Consider the following 18,448-nt stretch of genomic DNA (forward strand, 5'->3'; position numbering starts at 1 on the left):
ATTGTAAATGACTCAAGGACTGGTGCTATATTTCTACGACTGTAAACATGTAAGAGTACCACACACAGAACAATATACTATTTGGGGCCATAAATGGCGACTGATAACAAATATACAAAGCAAAAACCAGAAAGCTTAGTATTATTAGGTCAGTGAAAATGTCTTTACATTTCGTACCACTGAATATGAGAACTAGAAATAACTAAGGTAGCTTTACATAATTATTTTTATATATGTTGAAAAGAAATTACTATGTATATTTGGGTAGAATAAGACACAGAGTTAGGTAAAAAATACAAATAGCTGAATTTGTTACAGGAAAATTTGTTTATTCCTAATCCTGGGAATAGCTGTGTAAGGAAAGGCCATGGCAGAACCTTTTCATAGTTATGTCTTCACATTAAAACTGCTTTCATTATAATAAGAGGAGATCCTCTGCTGATTTATGAATAAAAACTTATCTGACACATCCACTATTGTCAATAAAGACTGTAGGTAGGAAGACTTGAATCCCTGTTGCTCCAGGCTATGTTCAAACGTATATGGGATAGTGCACGCCATATATGTATTTGTTGAATGAATGAATAAACAAACACGAAAACAAACAAAAACAATAGCTAGGGGTACAGGATCAGATTTAGCTCCTCTCTTAAGTCTATAGTTCTCTTTTTACATGTAGTAGGCAATACAGAAACTCAGTGACCTCCAAAGTCAAAATAAAGATTTAATTTAATTGATAGGCTTTCCTGACATCATAAGCCACAAAATTACAGCTCCAACTGTTTTTGAACAGCTGCCAAATATTCCCTTAAGGTTTTATAGCTTTCTTGAGCATGCATTCAAACATTTACAGGGAAAGCTTGCCAAAAGTTGTGCTCAAAGTAAAGAATGACTTTCTATGCTACGGATAACAGATGTAAGAATTCTTAAATTCTCTTCCTATGAATCAAAAAAAGTAAGAATTATATTACTAATCTGGGAACCATGACTTGGAAAATGCTGCTGCCTTTTAATTTTAAGAGTGAGGATTCTTGTATGAATTGTCGGGCTTATTTTTCAGAAAATCTGAGACATAAATCAAGATTTGCTCACTAGGGCATTCAACAATCTCTTGTTATCCCTAATATTGCCTTTTACTAATAATATCCCCTCTCCAACCCACTCTCCCACAATAAACAACTAAACATTTAGGGTTGTTGTTTACCAGATTGCCACTGGTAGTCAGATTACTTTAGCCAGGGTGGGCTCACGGTGCTATATACCCTTCCTGGTTTGAGCGACTACATGTCCTTATTATCTCTCTGGATTATTTCAGGTGGTTTGACTAGAATTTTAACAATTCCTTTTTCCATCTTTTAGTTCTCTGACTTCCATGCCCTCTCTTATTATACCAATAAAAGATAAATTATTCAGAGTTGGTCTGTTTGCCCTTTCTTTCTCCTACCTTCATTCTGTCTCTCCCCCCCTTTTCCTTTAATAAATATTTATTTATGTCATATATTACATTAGACCTTGGTAATTCAAAAGACAAATATGAAAATAATCTCTTCAGGGAGTTCACAGTCTGGTAAAAAAGACAAACACACAAACCAATGGTTATAAAATAATGTGATCAGTGCTGCTATGGAGTATGTTCAAGACATTACAGAAATAGACAAGAGAGAGCACTAACTCTTCCTGCTTAGGACGATTTTGCAGGGGAGGTAACACCTGAATAGACAAAGACACGGAAGGGAAGTACTGTAAGTAAGCAAACATTCCTTCATTTATTCAATGACTTCAGCCTTTACTGTGTGTAAAACTAGGGATACAGCAGGAGAGAATAGAGCTGGTAACTAGCTACATAATCAATTATTTAACTGCAGCTGTGACAGGTGCTACAAAAGGTACAAGGTGCTAAAAGGTCCTAAGAGAACCAGGTCCTAAGAGACCTGACTGAATAGTGGAAGGGTGGTCAGGGATGGCTTCTCTGAAAAAATTATGTTTAAAACGAAACCTGAAGGGTAAGAATTCACCAGGGGAAGGAGAAGTGGAAGGGCCTTCCCAAGAGAAGTGGCAGCAGAGGAATGGAAAGGAAGAACGGGAAGGCCAGGAACAGAAGTCCAGGTAAGAGAGTTTGAGGTTTGGACTAAGCTGGGTGTGTAGAAACAGAGAGAAGTAGATAGATAACTGACTGCACATGGGAGAGGGTAAGAAAGTGAGAACTTTCAAGGATAATGCCAGATTTTTGGCTTAGGCAACGAGGTGGATGGCTGTACCATTCACTGACCAAGGCTAGTGGGAAGATGGTGAAATCAGTATTGGACATGTTAAATTTGAGATACCCATGAAATAATCTAGCTGCAAAGTTAAGAAAACAGATGGGCTCCCCTGGTAATGGCTGGATTAGAGCCCCATTCCTATGGTTTTATTGTGAGACATGAACTTAAACTTGGATGAAAATGAGGGCTTATTTTCATTCTAATGTCAAACCTATTAATCTAACTAAGGGTTATCCATCTCAAATTCAAGTACTTGCTGAGTCTGTAAGAAGTATATACAGCTCTTTTTCCTTTGAATCTTACAAGAGGCATCTGAATAGGTTTTTTTCAGTCAACCCTTTACCCTTTACTCTTTGCTCATCATTCCACCCTACCCTTCTGTGATCAAAGTAAATAATAAATTTTAAACTTAGAGCTTTATAAAGATTATAAAAAGCTTTATAACAGTTATGACTCTTTTAGTTACCTGAAATATCATATATCAGATGTTTCATTTAGTAGATATACAAAACAGAATCTTTATATTTAAGTTGTTTAAAAAGGTATTGATCATATTTTCCTCCTGACAATCCCTAGGTTCACTACATTCTTAAGGATAAGATCTACCGACCAGAACATTATGTAAGTAGTCATGGATGCCAATATGCAGAACCTCAAAGAGATCTGAAATGGGGGTAAGGGAAGGCAGGGGGACTTCAGCTCCATTTGCAATGCTTCACCTCATGTAAGAGAAAAAGTACCAATCTGAAGCAAATCTGTCAATGTTGAAATGTGTTAGTTCTGAGTATATGACTGTTCTGTTGTTTTGTTTTATGATACTTCCCCCTCCCCTTTTTTTATCATGAAAGTCTCTCAATCAGTAACCAAAAGAGACATAAAAAGCAATTAATTCAGAAACAATTTCACCTGTCATTTATATTTATTTTCTATTACATTTGCACGGCACTCATGGAATTTTTTTTATTTAACAAAGTTCACTGCTTTGGAGTATTTAATCCCTGCATGAAATTAATGACCCTTCTTCAAAGCACCACTGTTGCTTGTTAAAGAAGTGACTGATATTATAAAAGGTGACGACTCATTGGAGTGGGATTTTGCTAAAGGCAAGAAAAAGCTTTAGACCTCTAGGTGGGAATAAATTATAGCATTATACAAATATACTTACTAATAAATAAGAGGAAATTAAGGGCAGTAAATCCATGACCCAAATGAAGACTAGTTTAATGGGATGCTTTTCAGAGATTTTCAAGGAAAGCCAGCAAATCCTTTTAGATTTGCAGCAATAACCAAAATGCTATGTGGTGCTTAACCATCAAAACGTAAGCCTATGTGTTTATTCTTCATAGGAGACTTCGGTTGCTTACATAAAATAGTCCCAGAGGCAAAGGGAAAGAAAATATCAAAGACAGATTAAGGAAGATGATCACTGCTTTAAAGATGAATGCTTTACAGACCAAGGCTAAAGCTATCATGGTTGTCTCACTATTAATGCATTTAAATGATTACAGAAAGAAAACACCAAGAGTGGCATTTTGTTCCAAATGACTATGGATTCATACTGTAGTAAAAACCATTCTAGTTTCTCACAGATGAATTTATACTTTGAAGTATCTTACTAATTTAAGAAGTCAAGTGTTGTAATCTATTTACATTCTTATCTAGGTTTCCATTGCTTCATTTAGACACTCTTTTAATACTTTTCTATTAATTTGCTGGCACAGCAGCTGATAAATTATTTTTTGTCATTGCTGTTTGTTGACTATTTTGGTCAGAAGCTTGCCTGTGTTTCTCCAAGTGTCATAAATATAACAAAAGCATTCTACTTAATATCTATGGTTCTGTCTTCACCAAAGATGAGGCTAGGCTCCACAGTATTAACTTCCAGCAAAATGGCATCTCTGATTAGAGAAATAACTACACTGTGTTCTATGAAGAATCAAAGTCAAAGTGCCAAGTGCCTTGGGCATTTGTACTCAGAAAAAGTACCAAGCTATTCCTTCTTTGTAGCAAGCTCAGACTGGAATGAATTCACTGTGATACAGAAATACCACAAAAGATCCAATGTGACCCATGTCATTTCGGAGGAAGTCAAAACTAAGTCACATCATTTTTCTTTGGGGGAGGCAGCATGTAGATGGGGAAAAAGTGAGCTAGAGAGTAAAAATGATCTGGATTTATTCTCTGAGACTCCCCGGATAACTGTGGTTTAGTAATCTCTGTAAAATATGAATAAGAACTCTCACTGGGCCCATGTAAGCATGTATATGAAAGTAACATACATGAGATATCTAGCAGCTATCTACTGTATATTAATTTCCTTCCCTTACAGTATCATATCATAAGGGGATCTTTTGGCTCTACCTTTAAAATAATTCAAGGGGCGCCTGAGTGGCACAGTGGTTAAGCGTCTGCCTTCGGCTCAGGGCGTGATCCTGGCGTTATGGGATCGAGCCTCACATCAGGCTCCTCTGCTATGAGCCTGCTTCTTCCTCTCCCACTCCCCCTGCTTGTGTTCCCTCTCTCTCTGGCTGTCTCTATCTCTGTCAAAAAATAAATAAAATCTTTTTAAAAAATTAAAAAAATAAAATAACTCAAAAAGAACTACACCTATTAGTGTCTCAGTCCACTGTTAATTATTTCTGTGCCTATTATGCCTGATCTCTGATTTGCTCACTTTGGGGCTCACTTTATAATCAAAGAATTCCATTCATGTTATTCCAAAATATTACCCAGGCTTCTAATTGGGACCCTCCCTAAATAATCTGAAAACTACAACTATTTGGAAGAATCTCTAAAGGGACTTATAACCATCACTGGTAGTTCACTGCATTAATTCAAATTCCTTATAAACAAATTCTTAATAATGTCTAACTGATGAATTGAAGTTCCTTTTCCTCTTTACTTTCTGAATATGATAAATTACAGGCCCATATCATACAGCATTCCTTGAAATATGAAAACTGTAATCATGTTCCTCTATCAGGTTCCTCTCCAGGCAAAGAAATATTACTGTTTATCAAAGCATCTATGTATTAATTAATATAAAACCACAACACAGCTTAATAGTAGGAAAAGAAAATGGGCTTTGAGGAACATATGGACCTGGATGTTCCTAGCAGCATTATCTATAACAGTCAAATTATGGAAACAGCCCAAGTGTTCATCAACTGATGAATGGATAAAGAGGTGGTATATACACACAATGCAATATTACTCAAGGATGAGTAATGAGATCTTGCCATTTGCAACAACATGGATGGAGTTAGAGAGTAGAATGCTAAGTGAAATAAGTCATTCAGAGAAAGACAAATTCCGTACGATTTCATTCATATGTGGAATTTTAGAAACAAAATAAATGAGCATAGGAGAAAAAAAGAGAGAGACAAACCAAGAAACAGACTCTTAACTACAGAGAGCCAACTCATGGTTACCAGAGGAGAGGTGGGTAGGGGGATGGGGGAAATAGATGATGGGGATTAGGAGTGTACTTGTGATGAGCACTGGGTGATGTAAGCACTGAATCACTATATCGTATGCTTGAAACTAATATTACATTGTATGTAAACTAACTGGAATTTAAATAAAAACCTAAGAAAAAAAAGGAAATGGGCTTTGAGGGTCTGTTATATATATTTTTCTGCCCTGGGGACTGTAGGAAAATAACTTCTCTGAGCTTCATTTTCCACATCTATAAAGAGGACAATATTATCTATCTTACAGAATTGTTTATTTAAAACATTAAATTAAATAACGTAGACATTGTCATCTTAACAAAATAAAAAGAAGATTAAAGATAAAAAAAACCCAACTACATACCATGTTCACTGCATCTTGATCAAAAGGGTTCCATTCTATATTCTCAGGATAGTGGGCCAGCACTTTGGATTTGAATGTTCTTCTCAAAGGACTCTGGTCAAAATTTTCACCTATAACAAATAATTAATAATTAGTTAATATCTAGAATTTTTTCAAAAGCATGTAGTAGTTTTATTTTTATTTTGTAGATATATTGACTGATAATGTTGAAATCCGGTTCAATTTCTACCTCTAACAGTCTGAGTTGTAAAATTCTCAATGGACAACTGAAAGGAAACTTAATAAAAGACCTACATTTAAAACTTCAGAATCTGAATTTCAATATCTTGGCCAGACAACTATACTTAAAATCAATATCTACTCAAATAATGTTTGCTGTAACCTAATTATTGTTCTCATTTCACTATGTGGTGATAAAAAATCTACTTGGAAACATCTAACTTATTAACGAACCATCCTGAATGGAGCATCCTGAATCATACTTCTGATCCTGAGATTTTGTACACGGACAGACACAATGCTGCCATGCTCGAAGGAGGCAATTTTGCTTGAGCTTCCACAGAAATCTGACAAATGTGACTGCATCCAGACTTTTACAAGTAATACAATTAACAGAATTAGAAATGTCATTACTGAGTTGTCTAGTTTAGTAGACAGAACATATTAAACACACTAAACCTATGAAAAGAAACAAGCTATTCTAAGCCAAATTCATCACCTGTCAAAATTCTGGAAAGATAAAGGCAGGCTATACTTTGATTATTACATATAAAAAACCTCAATTATAGCTGTCAGCTCAGTTCTTTATCTCCTTGACCAAATTAATTCCCATGAGACCTGTTTCCTCCAAATGCCTTAGTTCCATAAAATATGTTAATGTGGATGGCTCTTAAATTCTCAATGTCAAAAAGTTGAGACTGAAGAATTAGAAGACCTTGGAATATCATTCCGTCTCTTGTGTTTTTTCTATTTAAGTTTTAATAAGTGCAGAACATAAACTGTTATATCAAAAGATAAATGCTACTTACCAGTAATTGTACAAGTAAAAATACCAAGTAATTTACAAATCATAATTGGGCATCTAGTTAGACTCTGTTTCCATTTTTGATAAAAATATGGAAAGATGGACACTAAAACACCTTTTAGTGCAAAACTTAACAGATCACAAAAGGAGGGAAAAGCTACACTCTAAAATCTTGTTGGAAATTGCAAAATAAAATACATAGAAGCTTTTCTGAATAAAGGCACAGAGTTTAAAGAGATTTGCTGCAGCAACTAACCTACTGTTTCTAATTTAAGCCCTTGGCTAGCTAATGATTTTCCTTCGGATTCCTCTTATGTATCTCGGCAAATGTTTCATCTCTATCTTTCTACTCCATATTTCTATCTTCTAAGAGAGAGAGAGAGCTTTCACTTTTAGAAGAAAAACTGTCAAAAGCATCCCTGAGGACAGTTCATGAGTTTTTGCAACATGCCTCTAGAGTGTGCTGACAAAGTCAATGGAAAAATGTGGAACTGTCCATGAGTCAGTGTGCCTGAAGAAAAGAGGGTTCATAATGCCTGATTTCAGGAAGGGCAAATGACATTCTTTAAGCTGATACTGGATTCTCATGCAAACACTAAGAATTTTTAGGTTACTCACTTCTTCATTAAAAAAAAAAAAAAAAGACTAGGGGCACCTGGGTGGCTCAGCTGGTTAAGCGTCTGCCTTCAGCTCGAGTCACGATCTCAGGGTCCTGGGATAGAGGCCCGCATCGGGCTCTCTGCTCAGCAGCTAGTCTGCTTCTCCCTCTCCCTCTGTGATCTCTCTTGCGCTCACACTCTCTCAAATGAATAAATAAAATCTTAAAAAAAAGAAAAAGACTACTTTTCACTTCACTTTAAGTCACAAAAAACACACAAAAAAACTTCCCTTTTGGTTCTAAAGGTCTATGCTGCTGACTCTGCTATTGACACAGAAACGGGATATCCTCAGATAATATACAGCAACCAAGAATGCCTCTCCTTCACTCACCAACATATATCAGAAATGTTTATTTTTATCACAGGTATAAACGAAATGTGAAACACGGCGGGGGGCGGGCAGAAGAAATAGCACATAGTGCGAGATATAACTCCTTGCAACACTTACCTTTAATGAATTCCTGCCTGAGTCTGGTTAAAATAGTAACATTATCTTCATTCATATATATTAAGTTATTAATGGGACAAGATAAATCAGAAAAGCCATGACAGTGCCATTTTCAATATAATTGTTCTGTTAACTAAGGAACACCACACCCTCTTGAAGCACAATGGAATCACCCAGAAGACAGGGAAAGAAAAAACACCTTTTTCGGAGAGAAAAAATTTCACAAAAACACTCACGAAACAGAAACACAAATCTTAGAAAAGATAAACAGAACCACCACCACTGCCGCCACCACCACCACCACCACCACCTACTAGACTGCCAAAAAAGGGGGGCAATAGGAAAGATCATTGCTATATACATAGCTGTCTTGGCAAATACCATTTTGAGGTAAATTAAGGGAAGAACCATCTAAGTAGAAATTCTGACAACACTGTTAAGGAATTAGACATGAGTAGATGCAGTTATCACTACTATCACCAGCCAAAGAAGAGAATCTTGAAGATGCCTTTTGGAGATAGGAGGTGGGGGGACAACCTAGTCTTCTCATTTTGAACCCATGTTACGAATGAACTTCTAACTTAGAATTTACTGCTAGGACTTAGCAGGTGAACTGAATCAGTCTAAGAATTTGGGTTCCCAGGCAATTGAAATGATACATAAACATCCTTAACTTAAAATCCACCTTTCAAACACTATCCTGAAATTAACAAGAATTATAAATTTGTGCAAATATTAATATCCCCCACTACAAGTACATATAAACTTAATTCCAAGTAATACTGCCAAGTAACTTGCTACTAAATTTAAGCTGCAATTCAGCCTTTCCTTCTAAGAAAAAAGGATATATCTGCCAAGAGAGCTTAAGATTAAATTAGTGAATAATTTTTTCAAGGCTTGAAGCAAATGAGGTCTTTACAAAAATTAAGATGCGGATGAGAGAACAGAAATACAAAATAATACCTATTTTTGCCCAAGCAAAACTGAAAAAAAAACCCCAATTATGATGGGCTTGGGGTGAATTAAAATAATGATTTCTAACACCTCAGTTTTTATTTTTACTTATTTTTATTTTTACCTGAAGTCGTATTTGCAGCATCTTGGCTCTTGCCATGACGATCTGCTTCTAGCCATTGGTACAAAACTACATAATGTAACAGAAACAAAAAACTTTATAAACAAAGAAACACAAACACAAAAGCAAAATGACTTTGAAGAATGGAAAATGAGAATAACAAATTAAACAAAAGCAATAAACATGAGACATTAACGTCAATGGAATGTAGCTTAACACCAATGTATGTAGCTTATAAACAATTAGTAATAAGAAAGCACAGAGAATAGGTAATTGTATTTTAATGTAAGAGGTGAAATACTATTTAAACATTTGTAACAGTTATTCATATGGGAAAAAAGCACATACAGTCTTCTCAATGCTGATTTGAAGAGAAATACCAGGAGAGAGCTAATGTTTCCAGTCAGATAAAATAAAATATGACAGCAAGACAAAATGACCAACTTTAAAAATTACATCCCAACTTCTGCACACCTAATCAGAATGGCTGACGTCCAAAAAACTGACTACACCAAATGCTGACAAGTACATGAAGTGACAGTAACGCTCATTCACTGCTGGTGGGAAGGCAAACTGGTATAGCTACTTTGGAAGACAGCTTGGCAATTTCTTAACAAAGCTAAGCACAGTCTTACCATAGGAACCCATAGCTCTAGTTTAATCCAGAGAAAAACATCCTACAAATCCCACGAGCAGTAACCTACAATGTACCTGATGAACACCTGCCGAACTATCGAGGACATCAGAAACAAGGGAAGTCTGAGAAACAGTCACAGCCGAGAGGAGCTTAAGGAGACATGATTACTGAATATGCTACGGATGAGCTCCCCCAAGAGAAAAAGGACTTGAAGTAAACACTAAAGAAATCTGAACAGAGTATATATAGACTTTAGTTAACAATTATGTATCAACTGATTCGTTAACTGTAACAAATATACTGCTGTAAGACGTTAATGACAGGAAAAACTGTGTTTGTGTGAATGGGAGAGGAGATGTGGGGTATATGGGAACTCTGTATTATCTTTTCAATTTTTCTAAAATCCGAAACTCCTCTAAAAATCAAGTCTGTTTTAAAAAGCTTTCCAGGGGCGCCCTGGGTGGCTCAGTCGTTAAACGTCTGCCTTCGGCTCAGGGCATGATCCTGGCGTTCTGGGATCGAGTCCCATGTCAGGCTCCTCCACTGGGAGCCTGCTTCTTCCCCTCCCACTCCCCCTGCTTGTGTTCCCTCTCTTACTGGCTGGCTGTCTCTCTGTCAAATAAATAAATAAAATCTTTAAAAAAAATCAAAAATAAAAAGCTTTCCAATAGGTAAGATAAGGACAAAATCATATTATATCCAATCTTATAAGTAACCTACCTTTCAGAAATCATTCTATGCAAACAGGAGCTGAAGTATGCTCTGTACTGAGATTCCATTTAGTCAACTATCCCTTTATGTGCTGTTAACTAGGAAGTGTCAACTCTTGGAGGAAAGTTTACTACAGTAAGGACACAGGCTATTAGGAAATTCACACTAGACCTCTATACCTTTGCAGCTTTGAAGAGTATAAAAACTTCTGAATAGGTTACCCAGATGTCTACAACTTTTAGACATCCAGTCTTCTCTTTAAAGAGTTAAATAAAGATAATGTAGGGTCCTAATCGCCAGGGAATCTTCCTATCTATACCTCAAAGGTCTGAATGATCTCAGGACAAAGGCTAAACTTTTACTCTGGGGACTATTTGCCCACAGATATAGTGAGAGTTCTCCAATCAAGGTTTGCAGAAACTTTATACACTCTCCCTTCACAAAACAACAACAAAAACAAAGAGCTGGGGAAGGAAGCCTACGGAACTCCTGGACTGAAGGAATAAAGGAACTAACTGATCCATGATAAAAGGCCAAAGACACCCTGAAATCACCAAGCAGGTTATTTGGATCTTTCCAGACATCCAGATGGTATACTGACATTTATCATGAGGGACTGATGGCCCAAAACAGACCTTAGAATAGCTTCCATACACCCAGGCAGTGTGCAAGGTCGGTGGCTGAGGGTGCCCCAGTGGGCACACAAGTCAGTATACTCCCTTCCAGGATACTGCACACTTCTGGGAGGCAAACAATTGTTATGAATGGGACTAGCAAGGAAGAATTCTAGAAGCAGACCTCACTCATTCAATATATACTATAGGTATTTTTTTGCCTTTCTAGTTTGCAGGAATAACGAACTACTCGTTGCAGTACAGAAGTGGCAGAGTAATGAAGTATTAGGCCATGACACAAAAATCTCCCCATTTGGACTTTACAACTGACAATGAATATCACTCTCACAAAAATGAGATATGAGTAGGGAAACTAATCCATTAACTGGTCTAACAATTCTGCCTAGCTGTCATCGTACTCTGCCCTGATTAAGGTAGAAACTCTTGGGTGCATTTATGGTATCACCAGGCATATTTACCAATAGTTCACCTACTTCATATAACTCCTGTTTCTGGTTTTACCAAAGAAAAAACAAAAAAGGAAAAACTATGAAAGCTATTCCAGGTCAACTTACACAGAGAATTATATATAAGCAAAAATCTTTTTAGGATTTAGATATTCAATTATTCTATCCTTCCCTCCAGATTACCAAAGTCCAATAAACCATGGTCTAAATATTTCAGAGAATTCTTAGTGAAATAAGTGCACCTGCTTCATGCAAAGCTATCATGTGAATCACCATTAGACCAAATTTGGATTTCAAAGCCCACTTCATAGCACGTATATTTAAAAAGATAAGGTATGACTAAAAAAAGAAACGTGACAGATATTTTTACCCAATATACTAGAGTGTAAATGGGTAGTTCTAGAAGGGCTGAGCTCCAAAAATTTAACTCCCATAAAGCATATGAAATATGTCATAATACAAAGAATCTGCTACTATGTTTGTAGAGGACGTTAGAATACCAAGAACACACCTCTTCTCACTGTGGCTGGGAGCATAAGATCTGGCTTTTTGGTGGCTTCATGCTTCCTCTCAGTTGGCACTGAGAGTAGGTACCCCCAGCTCCAAGCCACTGGTGAGAATTTCTATAGCCTGTGTATGGGATTGCAAGTGGAGAAGGATTTGTGAGATGTGTGAACCTTGGAGCTATTTCTCAGCCTGAGTGGTCCCATGACCCCCTTTCTCTAAACCTATCTGCTTCTAGGGCCTCAGTGAGTTCCCTCCCTCATTACCCATTTCCATTGTAGCTTCTGTCTGCCCAGGTATTTTCTCCACAAAACAAGGGCAAGGCTCACAATACTTCCCTATCTTCCTGTCCCCCGAAGGATACCACAGAAATCTAGATGTTTTAAACAAAGCTTGCTGATAGGAACAATGAAAACAGACAGGAAGTTAAAAGGTAATCTCTTTTGTCCTATGCCTTTTTAAATTTTGTTCCTTTTTGCTCTAAAGGGAAAGTTTAAACACACACACACACACGCATGTACAGGGGCAATAAATGGTGGACAGAATATTTAGAATCAATAAATTTTTCCCAGTATTTTGATAGAGGTGAGAGGAGGAAATGAAGAACTACAGATGCTGCCTATGAAATCCATGCTGAGGAAAAGAAGAAGGGAGGATGTGGTGGTGAGATAGTTTTTCTCCTCCCTATGTCTATCACTACAGGTCCCCAACTGTCTGTCTCCAAAGACCCCTGACTGAATTGACATGAGCTAGAGTTGTAGAGGGAATACTGGACAGCAGTGGATCCTATAAGAGAGACTGACTAGGGAAAGAGAAGCAGGGGTGGAGGGACCCCACACGTTAGCTAAAAACAAAACAAAACAAAAAAATAAATAAAGGTGCACTTCCTGTGACATTCACAGAAAAAAATATCCTACATATGGGTTGTCTCTACATCACAGTGAGCTGTCCTCTTCAAAAAAGATCCCCCAGGAGGCTACATATTCATTATTCATTGTAATGATTCTACCACTATTTAAATAATCTCTGAGGAGGTGACATTTAAGGTGAGACCTGACGAAGTAATAATCATCATCACAGTTACCACCTAGTGCTTACTACAGAGCAGGTGTTATTCTAAGTGTTCTACATATATTAAATCATTTCATCATCATAATTACTCTATAAAGTAGTTCCTATTTTATCATTTTACAGATGTAGGAACTGAGGCACAAAAAAGTTAAATAACTTGCCCAAGGTCAGACAACTCTAAAATTCAAACTTACACTCCAGAGTATGCTCTCCATTCTCCATAGGAGGTCATCTCAGGAAAGAGTATTCGGGCAGGGGAAAAGAGCAAGTGCAGAATCCCTGAGGTATCCGTGAGCTTGTCATGGCAAGGAGGCCAGTACAATGTATTTGACTGAGGTGGTAGAAAATGAAGTCAGAGAGGTCACTAGGGCCACACAAGACGGGGCCTTGTAAGTCATGGTAAGCTCTTTCTTCATGGGAAGTACCTGAAGGGTTTTAAACAGGTGTTTTAAACTTGGCTTGAACAAGCTCACCCTGGTAGCTGTGAGAACAGACTGTAGAGGGTAAGAGAGGAAAGAGAGACAACAGTTAGGAAGCTTCTGCGATCATCTAGGCAAGAGATGATAGTGGTATGGACCAGGGAAACAGTGTTAGGGTAGTGAGAAGCGGTAAGATCCTAAATACATTTTGAAGACATAAGAGATATTTGCTAACAAATTAGATGTGAGAGAAAGGGGTAGTCAAGAAGGATATCATGATACCACAGTTTCTAGTCTGAGCACCTGACTGAATGGTGAAGTTATTTACTGAAATGAGAACAATGGACAAGGAGAGGGTTTTTACTGGAGGGTTGGGAAGCTGGAATAAAGAATTCAGTTTTGGATACATTAAGTCTGTGATGCCTATTAGATATCCATGTGAAATTTTTCAGCAAGCATCTAGAAATATGAATTGGGGTGGGGGGGTTATGCCTGGGTGGCTAAGTTGGTTAAGCGTCTGCTTTCAGCTCAGACCATGATCCCAAAGTCCTGGGATGAAGCCCGCCTTGGGCTCTCCACTCAGCCAGGAGCCTGCTTCTCCCTCTGCCCACCGCTCCTCCTGTTTGTGCTCTCTCTCCCTCCCTCAAATAGATAAATAAAATCTTAAAAAAATAAAAAAGGAATACATCACCTTAAAAAATAAAATTCAGGGAAAATTTAGAAAATTCGGCATCAAATAGATGGCATTTAACATCACAGGGCTGGGTAAGATCACCAAGGAAATGAATGTAGATGACGAGAGAAAGGCAGGAGTCAGGTTCCTGGGAGGCTCAAGTATAAACATTAAGAGGTTAGGAAGAGAAAGAAGGCAAAAAAGGTAAATGAAAAATGCAACCAGTGAAGAAAGAGAAAGACCAGAAGCATGGGCAGCATGAAAGCCAAGTAAGAAAATGTTTCTAATAAGGAGAGAGTTGACAACATGGAAGTCACTAGTGACCTTGAAGAGATTTCTATGGAGTGGTGGAGGTGAAAAGCTATCTGGAGTTGTTCCAAGAAAGAATGCAAAGAGAGGAAGTAGAGACAGAGAGTATAAATAACCCTTCTACAGAGTTTTGCTGGAAAGATGAGAAATGGATTATACTGGAGGAGAATATGGAAGGGAAAGGTTTTTGTTTTGTTTTTTTAAAGAAAAAAGGTATTCTCATTCAAATAACGTATTGAGAATGTTTACACTGTACCGGGCACAGTGACTGAGGCTGTGGGTAGGATTAGTGCAGTCTAGTCCCTCTGAGGATCTCTCATTCTATCTTGCCTCCAGTGCTTCCACAGAGAACTGACTTTGCCCATTCTGTATGCTATCATGGCTGATAGAGACTGTACTTCCCAGGTACCATTCTTCCTATCCCTAACACAGTTTATCCTTATAAAGCTGTATGCATAACACTGAACCCCCTAGAAACTACACTCTCTCCATTACATTTTCCCCCCTCTGGTACTCCTAGAAATAGTCCCAAACCATTCTCACTTGGATAAGCCACGTTAGCACCACTGTCCAGCTCTTAATGATTCTGGATCTGTGACAGACAGATGCTTACCAACATCCATGTTCTTTTCTTCCCAATATCCCTGCATCTGGGTGGGGACCAAATCACTAGTTCTTGCCAATGAAATATGAGAAGTGACGTGTGTTACTTCCAGGCTAAGCCACGTACCTATCTGTCCTCTGCCATTCATCAGCTAAATGCAAATGGAAATAGGACCTTAAAAAGATGGGAAGGTCACGCAACAGAAGACAACTTGGGTGACTTGATGTCTCTGCAAAATAGAGCCCTCCCACCCTGGCCTACGTTCAACAGTAGCTGAGATAAACTTTTACTGTCACAGGCCACTGATTATTTCGGTGATTGTTAGAGCAGTTAGCTATTTATGTGTTTCTGGATTACCCTAACTTTTTATTTGTGTTAGCACTGACCTTCTCACCATGATACCAGTCCCTAACTATACCGTGCCTTCTATTCCTTGGTAACTTTCTAGATTGCTTTTTACTGTGCTCCTATACATAATAAATGCAGTTCTTTAAATATGGGACAGAATTTGCCCATTTTTTATGGATGCTTTCTACCCTTCACAGAAGAAGCCATATACCCACTACTAAGCTACTAATCAAGGCTACAGGCTTTAACCCATGACGAGACTGTTAGACTTTCTAAAAACACAACTTCTAAATCCAGTCAGCAATCTTGTAGGTCTAAGTGGTTGGTCATAAAGGCAATCAAGTAAAAGAAGCTGGGATCTCTGAAAATTCATTACCCTACTGAGGAATCATCATCAATAAAAACCATGAACCCTGGGAATCTTAAAAGCTTGTTTTAAGATATTAATAAAAGTACATCAACATCAATCCAGTAAATTTTTAATTTCTAAGAAATTCACAATATTCATTCTTGATCACAACAAAACTAAAGAGCCATACTGTATTTAGCTAACACTAAAATACACTTCAATTACTGAAGTTTATTCACTGGAAACCAAGAGTACACAACACAGTTATTCTGCTTCAACCCCAACTGGACGTCACTTAATTCTGTCACTAATCACCTGCAGTTGGCACAGACATCACCTGTTAAAGGGCACAGACCCCAAGAGGACTGCCCTGACTTCAGAGATCCCCAGCGCAGCGCCCTTCTGACATACTGGCTATACTTTTGGGAGTCTCTATGACTATCAGTTTGATAATTCACTAGAACAATGCATGGAGCTCAGGAAAGCACTATTACTTGTGATTGCAGTTCTATTACAAGAGCTATAAATCAGAAGAACCAAACAAATGAAGATACACAGACGGTGAGGTCTGGGAGAGAATGAATGCAGTGCTTCCATCCTCTCCTGTGGAATCAGGGTATGTCACTTGCCACCACCACACATAAATACAATGTGTTTATCAGGCAAGAAGCTCCATTAACCTTTGGTATCTAGAGCTGTTTTGTTTTTGTATGTTTGTTTGTTTTAAGATTTATTTATTTATTTTAGGGGGGGAGGAAAGAGGGAGAGAAAGAGTCCCAAGCAGTCAGTGCAGAGCCTGACTCAGGGCTCATGACTCCGAGATCACGACATGAGCCAGAACCGAAAGTCCGACGCTTAACTGACTGCACCACCCAGGTGCCCTGGTATCTAGAATTTTTAATGGGCTTCACTATGTACACAGGACTGATCTGATCATTGACCATTTGACTGAACTCAAATCTCTAACCCTTCCCTTCCCCAGAGGCCCAGTTGGCTCAAGTCCTCTGGTAACCAGCCCCTATCCTGAAGCTATCTAGGGGCTCATCATTACTTTATTAGGATAACACTCCTATTACTTAAGAAATTGCCAGGGTTCTAGAAGTTCTGTGCCAGGAAGCTGGGACAAAGACCAGACAAATTCTTATTAGGCACTGTGCATTCTACCACCAAGCACAGAACACAACAACAGCAATTTACTTGCAAGAATAACCTTAGCAATGAATTCAAGATCTATAGTCCTCTGATAATGAAGAGTAACCAAAGCACTCTGCTTCTAAGCCGTGCTTTACATACTATCCCCTTTCTGATAAAATGTAAGACAAGGAAAAAAACTTTAAAAAGCCATTAAAGTATTATAACTGATATTATAAAACTCTCTAAGAGGAAAGGGTCCCTAATTTTTAGGTTAATAATCAAGTAAGTACCCTGTGCCTACCAGTGCTTAGTAAATGATTATTCTGAAAAATAAAACAGTGATTTTCAAATAATAAGCATAGCTAAGAAAACAAAGTTCTAGTTTGAATATCCTGGGTTCTAGTAGCTTAGGCAAATCATGCTTTCTTTGAGTGAAGGTTTCCTCAAACATAAAATACAGATTACATTATAACACATTAGTACTATAGAGATCTACCTTATATGAGTATCATCTATGCAATGTATTTCTGGGAAAGCATATTAATTATATTATTTGATGCTGCATGTTATACAGTATAAAACAAATCTTCCCTAGTGCTAAAGAACTTATTCTCTGCTAAAATGACATCAAGAGGGCCACCCTTTGCCTTCAGTAACAAAAGAAAGGCACCTGCCATTGAAATATTTATAGCTGACAAGTAACACTATAGGGCTAGAGTTCTAAGATGATTTAAACTGAAACAGTTCTGCTGTATGACTCAAAGAAGCAGTTATTTGCTCAGAGCTAACACATACTTTTCCCTTCATTTCCATTCATTACTTTTTTTGCTGCCAATACTCTCACCAAAAAAAAATTTTTATAAGGAGTCAGAAAAAAGTAACTCAGTTTAGTTTACACAGGGATACCAAGGAACATATACAAGAATACCACTTTCTTCCTCTTACCCTCTTCAACAAAATAAAACAGAAAACCTGCATAAGAAATCAACAAAGTTCTCTAAAGAAAAGATATAAATTACAAGGTAGGACAAAGGATACACGTGTTTTACTAATGCTCCCCTGCCTCATGGTCGATGAAATTACCATAATATGAGCAAAACAGGGCAAAAAAATGTTAAGATTCACTGAGAAAGAAAATCTTCCTGTAGGAATCAAACAGAAGCATTATTATTCCAACAATCGCCTGAGGTTTTTTGCAGCTGATGTAACTGTTGCTAAGCAAAAGTGGCCTCTGAGTCTCTTCATCAGTACGCACTTTAATCACTTTAATCGGAAGGCCCTCAAGGCCCTCCCCTAATATGCTGAATGTTAGCTAGAACATTCAG

At 37.6% G+C, this 18,448-nt stretch overlaps 1 protein-coding gene across 3 annotated transcripts in view; it reads right to left on the reverse strand.

Annotated features, from left to right (window-relative positions):
* The window catches only part of DENND5B (DENN domain containing 5B), a 188,113-nt gene that overhangs the window by 102,216 nt on the left and 67,449 nt on the right, over nucleotides 1-18,448 (reverse strand). For 2 of the 3 annotated variants that reach the window (XR_004621419.1, XM_034646078.1), the window contains exons 2-3: nucleotides 9,287-9,352; nucleotides 6,078-6,187 (exon numbers count right to left, since the gene is read on the reverse strand). Coding sequence is in view for 2 of the 3 variants with exons in the window: in XM_034646078.1 (XP_034501969.1) it covers nucleotides 6,078-6,187; nucleotides 9,287-9,352 (176 nt within the window). In the remaining variant the exon portion in view is untranslated. The remainder of the gene's footprint in view (nucleotides 1-6,077; nucleotides 6,188-9,286; nucleotides 9,353-18,448) is intronic. The other variant, XM_034646079.1, reaches the window with a different exon arrangement.

Source organism: Ailuropoda melanoleuca, chromosome 16 (genome assembly GCF_002007445.2).
Source record: "Ailuropoda melanoleuca isolate Jingjing chromosome 16, ASM200744v2, whole genome shotgun sequence".
NCBI classification, from domain to species: Eukaryota; Metazoa; Chordata; class Mammalia; order Carnivora; family Ursidae; genus Ailuropoda; species Ailuropoda melanoleuca.